Below are 12,313 nucleotides of genomic sequence, written 5' to 3'. Positions count from 1 at the left end.
TATATAAGGCTGGCATATTTAGAAACAGTGTGATATCGCACCCACTGGAGGAAAATTTCTTCTTCCAATAGGCAATTAAGTTTTGTCATTTTAAATTGTTTGCTGTCGCATCAGACAATGACGGCTTTAATACTAGCCGCATTAGGCAAAAAGTACCCCACCTGACATACTATAAATAAAAATTGCCACTATAACTACCACCTATGTGCGAAATGTGGGCCTGAGCAAGCGAACAAGATTAGGCCACGGGAATTTTTTTTTTTTCTTGTAATAACTGCATGCTAGCAGCACAACAGCTGCAGTGGCTTTCATTTGTAAAAGTGGTCATATGAGTATCGTCTGCTGGCCTGCATATATCCATTTGTGGGCATTTGGTCAGCAGTATTGGTGGGATGGGGGTATTTTGCCTTGTTCGATCGGAATAATTCGAATATCCATAAAATAATGCCCTAGCAATGACACTGGTGGCGCCATCTCAATGCCTTCCAAGCTTAGAAAGCTGCAACAGACAAAACTCTCCAAGTTCGGTGAAGTTTTAGGCAAACCAGGTTTTCGTGACTATTACTGACAGCAGTCGATCAAACTCTTCAAACTTTCCTCGAAACAACTCCACCCGTCTATTTTCCTTCGCCAAATCTGTAGGGAAATATTGATGCAAACTAATCAAGGTGGCGCCACCGGTACCATAGCTGGAACAGTGGCTTCTTTTGCTTCGCCGTCTCCGTAGACGATGTTGATATTTAACTGATTAAATCACTGATCAGGCAAGTATCCCGGATGTGGTATAAAATCAATACTGCAGACTGGATGTCGTTTGTTTCATTACAAACTGGGAGAAGCGTATCCTACGGTATGCGCGCAACATACGGGATATAGCGGCGCCGGGAAAAGAAAGACTATTTCGTAAAAACATATCTGCTCTTGGGAGCGGTTTCTTCCGTCTTTTCTGGTCTGTTATTAAGTACCGCATACGATGTGTACTTCGAATTAAATTTGTTACTGAGGCCACGGAGCAAGAAACGGTTTCTTGCTCCGTGGCTGAGGCATTGACTGAGGCAAATGTACCGGCTCAAACATGGTGTAAAAAAAGTAGGCTAAATTAAACCTGTCTATGAAATTTAAACACGAACTTTCCGGAGGTCTAGCCGAGAAAAATTTCTTTCAGGTTTTTCTGATCGACGCAATTCTCAGTATTTCAAAAAAGCTCGTCGGAAGAGCCAATGCAAAGCGCACGTCTCTACGTTAAATTTGATTGCAGCGCCCTCCGCCCATTTTTCTGCATGCAGAGTTTCAATAACATGGCGTGCGTTGACCCACTAAGTTGACTTTGGCATAAACATTTAGCAGTATGGACGACCTGTTCAGTGTGTTTGACGATGCGCCAAAATCTTCATCAAAACTGTTATCTTCTAGTTGCGTGAAAAAAGAGGATGTCAAGAAGGAAGAATCAACGTGCGAAAATGATGGGTACGTTGCTATATTGCGGATTTCTGATGTCTCTTGCGCCCGATGCCTCTCCGAGGCAGTGACCATCAAACACGCTACACTGTTGTAAAATTGAAGACGTCGTTGTTCGAATATCGTATTTCTTACTTGAAACTGATGAATTGACCTAGAACACGTCGGAATTGCATTAGTAACTTGAAAAGGCTTTCACATTTCGCTATCTCAAACCCTGTTTACAGCGCCCATGATTTTGTGCAAGCGGTTATTGATGGCAAGAGGTCTTTCGACGGCGATCTTGAAGAGGAACCTATCAGCAAAAAAAAGAAAGCATCGGACATCTGGGATGATCTTTCGTAAGTCTTTAGCGGTTGTGTTTTCTTACCATGTTTTGTGTCGCTAGTGGTGTTCGCGCGAATGGGGTGTTGACGTCATTTGCACATCGTCGCTTTTCGTTTCCAGTCCCGCTGACTACCTTCCGCACGTTCACGTGCATACCGTTGAGGGAGTTGAAGGATGCGTTCACGAGGTGAGCTTTCTTGTACCATTAACGCGCAGAATGCCGAATACTACGTCTGCTTGTCATGGTAGGAGCGCCGCACGACACTCAGATATTCCGAGGTAGTTTGACGGGTTAATGGATATTTTCTTTTCCAAACGAGCACTTCGGTTGACGAGATGCACTAACTTATTCATGAGTTAATTTAATTTCTATATTAATTTCGACCACCGGTGGTTCTTTGAGGCGCGCGAATATCTTGGTATTCAAACCCTGGCAGTCGCCGCGGCGGGTTCAAATCTACAGGCACGTGCTCAACAGCTGACCGCTATAAACACTCGAAAACTGTGCGATTGTAATGTGACAACGTTCGATCCAATTCTGTGGCCTCCTCGCCTTGTGTCAACCCATCCCACCTTGCCTGGTAGCTGACTATAATCGCATAACTACGTCTTGGTCAGCGATTGTTATTTTTTATTTGTGCTGGCTGTGTTGCTTTTTATTTAACTCATACTTTCATTCTGTCTGAGTCATATCCACTTTATTCAGATTAGACCACATGCACTTTCTGAAATCATTAGGTAACCGGGCAACGAGATTTGGGCTCTGTTGTGAAGGGTCATGATTATCCTCGCACAGGCAGCGTTTGCTTACACAGCAGCAGTGCACGACAAATTTAAAGAAAAACACATAATATACATTTTATGTTCTGTTTCATGGTTTAAAGTTTTAAACAGTTCTAATTTGGCATCATGTTTCTAATGTTATGAGTAGAACAAATAAATGTTCAATTTTTGGTTTGCAGGTTGCACTGCCTGAAGGAACAGAATATGTGCCCTTGAAGCGCAACGTAGATGGGCCCGCGGCTCGGGAGTACCCCTTTATCCTGGACCCGTTCCAGACGGAGGCCATCCTCTGCCTGGAGAACAACCAGAGCGTGCTCGTTTCGGCCCACACATCGGCCGGCAAGACAGTTGTGGCTGAGTGAGTTCCTCACCCTGTTCGCAGTATATCCATTAGCTTGAACTGCTTTCTCCTTTCACGTGTTTAGAACTTCTTACTTGAGCAAACGTAAAGGGAGGCTGAGGAAAGACTGAAAATAGCCTGTATCAATAGATTGCTGTGACCACTCCTCCACTAAAGGGCCTCTGAAAAGATATTTACTAAAACTAGAAAATGTACACAGACAATAGGCATGCCATCTACCCCCTCCAAACTGCAAAAAAAATTTAAGTTACCTAGCACCGAACATATCGGTGATCGAAAATGAAGTTCCTCCTTTCCCTTCTCAATTTAGCGCATGCTGGCGTGCAAGAAAAAAAATTAAGAAAACAAGTCATCACGCCACTCCACCGCACCCTGTCCCGTCCGCATCACTTGGGAGCGTCCAGTGAGTGGGCACACACTGTAAGCTCCATTGATGTCATAGGGGAGGGAGTTAGGGGGGGAGTCGCATTAACGGTTGCAAGGAGTCACCGGAAGCACTTTTTGAAAATTATTTTAAAATTATAGGCTCCAAGCAAAGCTTTTAAATTTGACTCGAATGCTAAATGATGGCTTCTGCTCCCTCAGTTTATAACTACAAGGGAGCTTTTGTAGAGCAGGAAATACCAGTTGACATAGGTGTCGCCATCACCTGCTGATTTCGCAGCTACTAAACTAGAGCATGTCTACGGGATTTTCAGTGCAATCTCTGAGGCCAGACTACACCATTATTTGCATCAAAATAGTGATCGCGGAGGCCTTTTTGGTGTAGATATCGATTTGTTTCGAGTGGCAGAAGTTTTCAGTGCAATTTTCCTCAGAATTAGTGTGTCTTGTCAATAAATAATTTCTGTTATCAGAAATTTTGTGGTGTCGCCTTCAGTGTCTAATGTGTAGGCTTTTAAGCTGTACACGGAACATAGTAACTCTCTTGAACAAAGGAATGAGCACGTTTCCAACTTCCTCACTGTTGATTCATGTGTCTACTGTGTTGCTGTTTTGCCTCTGCAGGTATGCAATATCTCTGGCATTCCAAGAGAAACAGCGGGTCATCTATACAACGCCAATTAAGGCGCTCAGCAACCAAAAATTTCGCGAGTTTTCAGACGATTTCAAGGATGTCGGTCTGATGACGGGCGATGTCACCATCAATCCAAGTGCCAGCTGCCTTATAATGACCACAGAGGTGAGTCAATCCTATTTTCTTTATTCAAGTGGAGGTCTTGTGGTAGAGCATCCGGTAAAGGGCCTTTGTTAAAACTCGCCGATTGCGTTCTACATTGATTTGTCCCGGTGCACCTGTCACCCCCTTAATTTGTGGAGGGTTTAATTTGTCAGATGAAACAATTAATTTTCATTTGCATATAGAAACCTAGAGCATTTAGATCTGTTTGTAACGCACATGTTATAATTGGGCCGTAAGTACAGTAGAGCCTCATTATCATAGTGTGTAATGGGACCATTCTACTATATTGCTTTCTCGTGTTTAGATTGAGTGTATTTTTGCTAACCTTGGTTTACCTAATGCTTTTCTTTTGCCCCCCCCCACACACACACACGCACACACACCCACTTCCTACTCTCCAGATCTTAAGAAGTATGCTGTACAGGGGGTCGGAGATCATGCGGGAAGTAGGATGGGTCATCTTCGATGAGATCCACTACATGAGAGACAAGGGTAAGTCAGAAGTGCATGTGGGTGTTGGAAACCTCGCTTGAAGCTTCAACGATGCTCTGATAGACATCATCTCAGTGAGCTGTTCTGGCTTTCTTGTTTTGTGTGACGACACATAGTTTCTAAAAATTTGTAACACTGATTATCCTCGCACAGGCAGCGCTTGCTTACACAGCAGCAGTGCATGACAAATTTAAAGAAAAACACATAGTATACATTTTATGTTCTGTTTCATGGTTTAAAATTTTAAACAGTTCTAATTTGTCATCATGTTTTTATTGTTATGATTAGAACAAATAAATGTTTAATTTTTGGTTTGCTGGTTGCACTGCCTGAAGGAACATAATATTGACGACACTTAGTTTCTAAAAATTCGAAACACTGCTGTGTTGTGAGAATGTGTTATAAATTTTCTATCTGATGGAACGGAAGACGGAAGTGACATTCATTATCAAATTCTTCCAAGAATGAAACATAAAATCAAGTGCTGTGGTGACGCTTTGTGGACTTGGAAGATGTGACCTTGCGCGTTTACTGGTCGTGCAGAGCGAGGCGTTGTTTGGGAGGAGACAATTATCCTGCTTCCGGACAACGTGCGCTACATTTTCCTCTCGGCTACCATCCCCAACGCAAGACAGTTCGCTGAGTGGATCTGCCACTTACACAAGCAGGTGAGAGCTTGGCGTGGGTGGTGCTGAGGTTTCGTAATTTGTCTGGGCCTTTCGTTCAGGCTCGGTTGTTAGTTGTATAACTAACGACGAAAGAGTGGAATCGTTACGTCTCAACGAACTAGAGTGGGAGTCGTATGATTTTGACCATCTTGTGGTGGGCGGTTGTGTTAGCTCAGTGAACTTTTGGTAATTCAAACCTGAAGTGAATCAGAAATATGTTCAAATGATGGACAGTTTAAATTCACAAGAGGTCTCTTTAATATAAAGCACGTGGTATTGGTGGTATCGGAGCATCAGTTCATGAAACGAGAAGTCTGTTCTTGGTAAAAACCATTTCTGTATCTTTCCGTGGCTGCATTGAGGACACCTGTCTGGCAGCAGGAGACACGTTTGTTGTTGAGAAAACTGGATTTAAAAATTTGCAAGTGTATGGCGATGTTGCTAAGCCTCAGAGGTAAGCATGTGTCTTGATGCACTGTGACACATATTCTGACCTTTTCTTATATAAACAGCAGTGTTTTTCAGTAAAAGCCACTAGTTTTATAGTAGTTTACATTAGCAGACGGACTCCGCGGCATCCCTTCGAGCAGTTCGAATTAACAGGAATATGCTGTACATGCTTGCTGCCTTTACTGGACACTTGGACATATCCGATTTGTTTTTGTTTTTGTTAACGTCTTATTGTGTGTAATTTTTTGGTTAATTGACATTTATAGAAGCTTGAAACGGAAAAGAATTGTCCATAGGGATTTAATATGAGCAATGAAATTTCTTGAGGTTGTCGTGTCTGATATTATATTTCACAAAGGTGTGATGACTTCACGACTTGCATACAAACAAACATTTGCTTGCTGCGATGAATAATTGCTCCGTTGACATCAGGGAACAGAAACAACCTGATAATTTGCGCATAACCTACTTCAGTATTTGATTTTGAAGGTGTATCATATTCTTATCATTAGTATTTGCATGCCATGCATTTTGACACAGCCAATGCTGCATAAGGTTCAATTATTTTGCGCTGATATAACAGCCCGGTGCACCTAAGATTAAGGACAACACATAGTTTTCTCCAAACATGCTGAAGTTATGGTTTGGTTTGGCTTGGTTTGGGGGTGGTGTTCCCAAAGCGACTCGGGCTATGAGAGACGCCGTAGTGGAGGGCACCGGTAATTTCGACCACCTGGAGTTCTTTGACATGCACTGACATCGCTGGAGGTATGAGGGGCGGTTTACATTTTCAACATGCTTTGTGTTAAGTACCATCAGTAGCCATTACCGATCATTCTGCAACTGATGTTCACACATTACTCAGCAAATGCGATAGCTGAAAGTAGTCATGATTGTTGCTGATGCTTTTGTTCATCATCTTCCTCTATGGGCTGTATGCTCACTTTAAGGGCGCATGTTTAGCTGCATCACAAAGGCAAAGTGCAAGTTTGCTTAACATTTTTTTTTTTTTTTGCCACATTGGTATCGTTATGTCACAAGTTGTCTCAAAATTCAAAGCATCTTACTGTGTTTCCGTTTTGTGCCATGTGAGGTAATGGGTGTGAAATCTTTTTTTCACTGGCATAATTATGGTTGCTATAATCTTTAGCGTGTCGTGTAGCATCTAATGTGCAGCAGTTGAATGCACACTAGCGTACAGAATCAAGGTTTCGGTGAGACTGCGGGGAAAGGCTGTTGCTTCGCAGAAGTGAATTTCTGTTGCATGGCCGCAACAACACATTGCTGCAGGTTTTGAAAAGTGACATTCTTGAACACTCACTCCTGTTTTCTTCCCTTCGTGTTCTTTCTGTATTTTTCGTGTAGCCGTGCCACGTAGTGTACACAGAGTATCGTCCAGTGCCCCTACAACACTACATCTTTCCGGCTGGGGCCGCAGGCCTATACCTGGTCGTAGACGAAAACGTGAGTCGCTCCTCCTTTTCTTGCGGCATTAATTTTTTTTTTCTGGGGTGTGAACAGTTGTTGGCTTGCCACCTTGTGTCAGTTTTGCACTTTGGGCTGTTTCAACGCTCTCATGTTTTCATGCCAGGGCAACTTCAAGGAGGACAAGTTTAATGAAGCTATGGCTGTCCTCCAGAACGCTGGAGACGCTGCCAAGGGAGACTCAGCTCTCAAGGGACGCAAGGGAGGATTCAAAGGTGCCCACATCTCCTCACTCGCTTAGTTATATTAAAACGAAAGCTTTGCTAGCTTTATTGCACGAAACTCCGGTTGTGTGGACTGGATGGTACCCCAAAACAGCTTCAAGTGTCCACAGAAAGAAGTGTGACAGATACTGCATCTTTTCTTTCCTGTGAACCAATTATTATTAAATACCTCTAGAGGCTTGTACTCAGTATCAGTGTTGCTAACTCTGAAATAGAAATGCACAGGAGGAAGCCCCAAAACCTGCTAAAAACTGATAAATTCAATATTTGCATCAAAATGGTAATCTTTAAGCATTTTATTTTGCTACCTGGTCTACAAGCAATATAGCCAATATTATGAATATATTGGAAACCACTTGGCCACACCACTCAGTATTACATGACTTGAAGGGTGGGTGTATGCGTGGCAACAAAGGAAAACAATGTATTGATAAAATTAGCATTTGGGAACCATTTGCACTTTTTCGTACGTTCTTGCAACTAAGTTCCTGTGGTAACAATAAGACTGTCACCTGGCTGATTTGTCGCAATTTTTTAATTTATTATTTTTATTTTGCACGTGACCTCGTGCATACCACATGATCACAGCATCATTAAAAATAAAAGAAGAAGGTTTTTGCGGCAAATCGACCATTGAGGTGTGCCCTCAGCGGTATTGTTTCGTGAGCTAACGTTCGATATCCACGTTTGGCAGCGTTGAACGGCTTGAAATGTTTTTCTTTAATTAACTGGTCTGCATAAGTGGCACCTAGATACGTTGCGGTTACGTACACCTTCGGCGTCTTGTCCTGTCCACAGGAGAGTCCAACTGCTACAAGATTGTCAAGATGATCATGGAGCGTGACTACGCTCCCGTAATTGTCTTCAGCTTCAGCAAAAAGGAGTGCGAGGCGTATGCCACCCAGATCGCCAAACTGGATCTGACGACTGGTGAGCTTTCGCTCTTTCTTACTCTGGCTTCTTATGCTTAAATATGTTCTGTGTTTTTTTTTTTTTTACTTCGTTCTGCAGTGCTCGCAAAACCGAAGCCCTTTGTAATAAAAGTTGGAAATAGATTAAATTCAGGGCAGCACAGTGGGCTGTGGAAAGGGAGAGGACAAAGATAAGCTTTAGAGTAAGTGAGTCGAAGAACAGCTTTGGGCTAAGGCTGTGATAGGAAAAATCGAGAGCAACAAGGACCTAGCAAGATGTCTGATAAAACTAACAGGTAACCAGTGGAGGGCTAGAGCAATGTGGTGGGTTCCAAATGCAGGACAGCATAGGCTGGGGAACTTGAATTCAAGGGGAGTGAGGTGGAAAGAAAGCTTGTTTGGATGCGTTGCGCATGGGTGAACTTGGGTTTAGGCACTAGCCTTCCTTTTTATGTTCATGTCATGTCACTGGTCGCCGTGGTGAACACTTAAAAGAACAAAAAACGCGGCCTCGGCATCCAACTGCTAATGGCGGTGGGCATGTTGCTTTATTGAACAGCTCATGAAAAGAAGCTCGTGCAGGAGGTTTTCCAGAATGCCATGGACTCTTTATCCGAGGAAGACCAGAAGCTGCCTCAGGTAGGTGGCGCACGGTACAGGGATGCTGGCTTTATGCAAATTAAGCTGCTGAATTCTGCCCGACCTAGCCATTCAGTCAACCAATGACATTTGTCGAACACCGGATAGATCTCAACTTATTGGGACAACAGTACAATCATAAAAGCCCCTCAAACTTAGCATCTTTTTGAGATGTCCTGCAAAATGGTTGTCTGCCATGAATATTAATCTACGGCAGAGAGTAGGCAGAATGAGAGGATTGTTGACAACACAACACAAAATGAAAGTACTCTTGGGGGAACCTCAGTACTCTAGCCTGTGTTTTGATTACTTGACCTCGCAGGTGAAGACGAGTCCTCTTGTTGAAACATTGTCTAGTGGACTGAGGCTCCTCCTTCAGCTTGGCTTGTTTTAATCTTTTGTACCATTAATGTTGTGAGGACATAGCTGTTGCCCACTGGCAAAATTCAAGTTTGGTTTCATGTGATGAGATTAAATTTTGATGATGTATCCTGGATGTGAGAAGACGTCTTGTCCTTGCAGTGGATACTCGAAGCGTTCTTTTCTATTCTGAACTGCTGGTGTACTAGTCTAGGAGTTGACATTTTGTATTAGTAGTTGAAAATATGCTTGATTGTCCTAGCATTCGTCTTAGGCGTGACGCTACTGAGTAAATTAAAAACATCTTCCTTGCATCAGCTACAAGGTTTTGTACAGGGGAATCTCACCAATTCGAACTTCCAATTTATTCGAACTGATCTTTCGGCCCTGTTAATGGCACATATTTTAGAAAGGTTATGTTTCTTTCAAAGTCCACAAAATTCAAAAGTTGCTGACTTCTACAGTAGAACCTCGGTGATACGAATCTCACGGGGCCTCGAAAAAATATGTATCATCTAAACATTCGTATTATCAAAACGAAAGAAACTAAGTATGCAGAGGGATTGGAAAGGCAGCCGCGCAGGTCTGTTTACAGCCGAGAAGATTTCTTACGGTCACGCGGGCATAGCTCGCCACTTGTGGTTCGCACAGAGTGACAGGCAATCGCGACGTCAGCAATGGGCGGGCCACGTTTCTCCGCATGCTTCACATAGCCCACAGACTGTTTGCGCTGCATACAGCGCGACTAGTGGTCGTGAAACCTACGTCGAGCAGCCCGTGCGCGCCTGCTGCGTGCGCTGCAGACTACTACTCACGGCCAAGCGCCACAGCAAGCTTTTCGCATTGTGAAAAACGATCACAATGCCGGCGATGTGCAATCCACCCGCCTACGCGTACTTCTCGCGGCGCGTATAGCGTGACAGGAGGTGGCAATATGCAGGCCCCAAACTGCTCGCAGATCACGATCGCAGAGCCAATGATGTGCAGTCTGTGCGTGCTTGCCGCGTGCGTTGCAGACTACTACTCACGGCCGTGCGCCACTGCAAACTTTTCAAAAAACGATAGGTATGCCGGTGATTTGCGGTCCACCCACCTCCGCATACTTCTCGTGGCGTGTATAGCACGACAGGAAATAACGGCTTGCGGGCCTCCCAGCGTCACAAACTGCTTATGATGCGTACATGCAGCACGGCTGCCGATCATGGAGTCAATGGTGTGCGGGCAGTACATAGTGCTCAAGGTTGCAGTCACAGTTCGCGGGTTTGTAGTGTCCGTAGTGCTGCGGGACGGTGTTCGGAATATCTGAAATTTCGCACATTGTACACAATGCACTCCGGCCGGGGAATTTCGCAAATTTGTATCATCCCGAAATTTGTATCAATCGGATTCGTATCACTGAGATTTTACTGTAGTTAAATTGTCAAGTTGACTGTGCTGCAGTAAAATCTCGCTAATCCGACTTCCATTAATCCGGATGCTCGGATAACTCTAACCAGGTGTGTGGTCCCGACCAACGCCAATGTAAGCAAGTCTATAGCATACGGACACTTGTTAATTTGGACATGGATGGGTTTATATCTGTTGGTTTGGACGTGGTGCGCTTCGAGGTGCGACTCGTGATTGACCTCATAGACATCCCCTAACATGAATTGCATGGAACAGTAGCACCAGCAGACTTCAGATGTCTAGTTCCGCGATTTCGAACATGCTTCACGTGTCACTGCTTTAATTTGATTTTGGAACAGTGCCGCGCCGTTTTACACGTATGTACATTTTTCTGTCTTGCATCCACGTGCTTCCTCCACTCTTTGAGTACGCTGACCGTTGCGTTTTGAGGATGCTTCACCACGGTCTAAGCAGTGAAGGATCCTCAAGACACGGTGGGGCCGTTTGTGAACAGGCACCACTGCTACTGCGTCGTACTGCGAAAAGGGCTGCAGAGGCGCTTACGATCTGGGAGCAACTTTTAGACATCCTCGACAATATGCGCAAACCAGCACACGTGACAGAACCGCAAAATATCTCCGCTGTTACTTAGTTTTCATCTCTATGAATGAGTGCCCTAGCCCATTAAAACTTAAGGCATACAAAGCATATATCAGACCCACACTTTAATATGCCTGTGTGGCATGGGACGTATATACATCAAATGACACCCAAAAACTTACGAATATTTAACGCTCAGCAGCCCGTTTTATTTTTAATCGATACAGACATCGTGATGACTTACCTTCATCTATGATTCTTCTTGCCGGCCTTGATATACTAAATGAAAGGAGAAAGAAAGCCTGTCTAGCCTTCCTTCAATCGTTAATAATTTCCACACTTGGCATTAAACCTTAAACCTACCTGAAAAAAGATTCCTCCAGATCCTCTCGTCATAAGCACTGTCTTGCCTTATCACCTATATTTGCCTGAACTAATATATGTACAAATTCTCGTTTTTTCCACGAACGATCGCAGACTGGAATGCCCTACCGTTTGACTCGCCGTTTTTATCACCTCCCAATTGAAGTGTCATATGTTCTACTGTGCATTGTATTCTTTGTGTTATCAGTTCATCGCTGTGGAAAATTCTTTGTTTTATTGTTTTCGAACTACATGACATCTGATGTAAACGACCTCTCCTGCTTGGGCATGTAATATGCCTGCAGTATTTGTTAAATAGAAAAGAAGTATGTATAGACAGTCATATTTTAGTCACCCAGTGGATAAAACGTAATGGTTTTAAGCTTTTGGTTGTTCTGTTGTTAAACACCATTCGATAATTCAAACACTTTTTATGGTGTTTTCAAGACTGAATTATTGACTTCCAGATTTGTCTAGCAGATTTGTCCAGATTTGTCTGGAGAATCCAGATTTGTCTGGCTTACAGTGTGCACAGGCTTAGCATGAATTATACAGAACTTTGCCTGGAGCACTGGCATGTCTGGCATGGTAGTACGTCCAAGCCCCACGTGGCATATCGATCA

The 12,313-nt window shown here is 43.7% G+C and overlaps 1 protein-coding gene across 2 annotated transcripts in view; it reads left to right on the top strand.

Moving 5' to 3' along the window:
- Positions 1-1,277: 1,277 nt before the first annotated feature.
- Positions 1,278-12,313, top strand: part of Mtr4 (exosome RNA helicase Mtr4) — a 28,721-nt gene continuing 17,685 nt past the window's right edge. The window contains exons 1-11 of one of the 2 annotated variants that reach the window (XM_084576735.1): positions 1,278-1,467; positions 1,686-1,799; positions 1,906-1,972; positions 2,748-2,926; positions 3,938-4,112; positions 4,514-4,604; positions 5,148-5,272; positions 7,088-7,186; positions 7,314-7,422; positions 8,230-8,361; positions 8,902-8,981. In XM_084576735.1, the coding sequence (XP_084432861.1) occupies positions 1,349-1,467; positions 1,686-1,799; positions 1,906-1,972; positions 2,748-2,926; positions 3,938-4,112; positions 4,514-4,604; positions 5,148-5,272; positions 7,088-7,186; positions 7,314-7,422; positions 8,230-8,361; positions 8,902-8,981 (1,290 nt within the window). In that variant the 5' untranslated portion in view covers positions 1,278-1,348. Of the gene's footprint in view, positions 1,468-1,685; positions 1,800-1,905; positions 1,973-2,747; positions 2,927-3,937; positions 4,113-4,513; positions 4,605-5,147; positions 5,273-7,087; positions 7,187-7,313; positions 7,423-8,229; positions 8,362-8,901; positions 8,986-12,313 lie in introns of both variants that reach the window. The other variant, XM_084576734.1, reaches the window with a different exon arrangement.

This window comes from Amblyomma maculatum, chromosome 8 (genome assembly GCF_055883805.1).
Source record: "Amblyomma maculatum isolate TAMU_Amacu chromosome 8, ASM5588380v1, whole genome shotgun sequence".
In the NCBI taxonomy this organism is placed as follows: Eukaryota; Metazoa; Arthropoda; class Arachnida; order Ixodida; family Ixodidae; genus Amblyomma; species Amblyomma maculatum.
The sequence above is the reverse complement of the archived record's forward strand: the minus strand, read 5'-3'. Positions and strand labels throughout refer to the sequence as shown.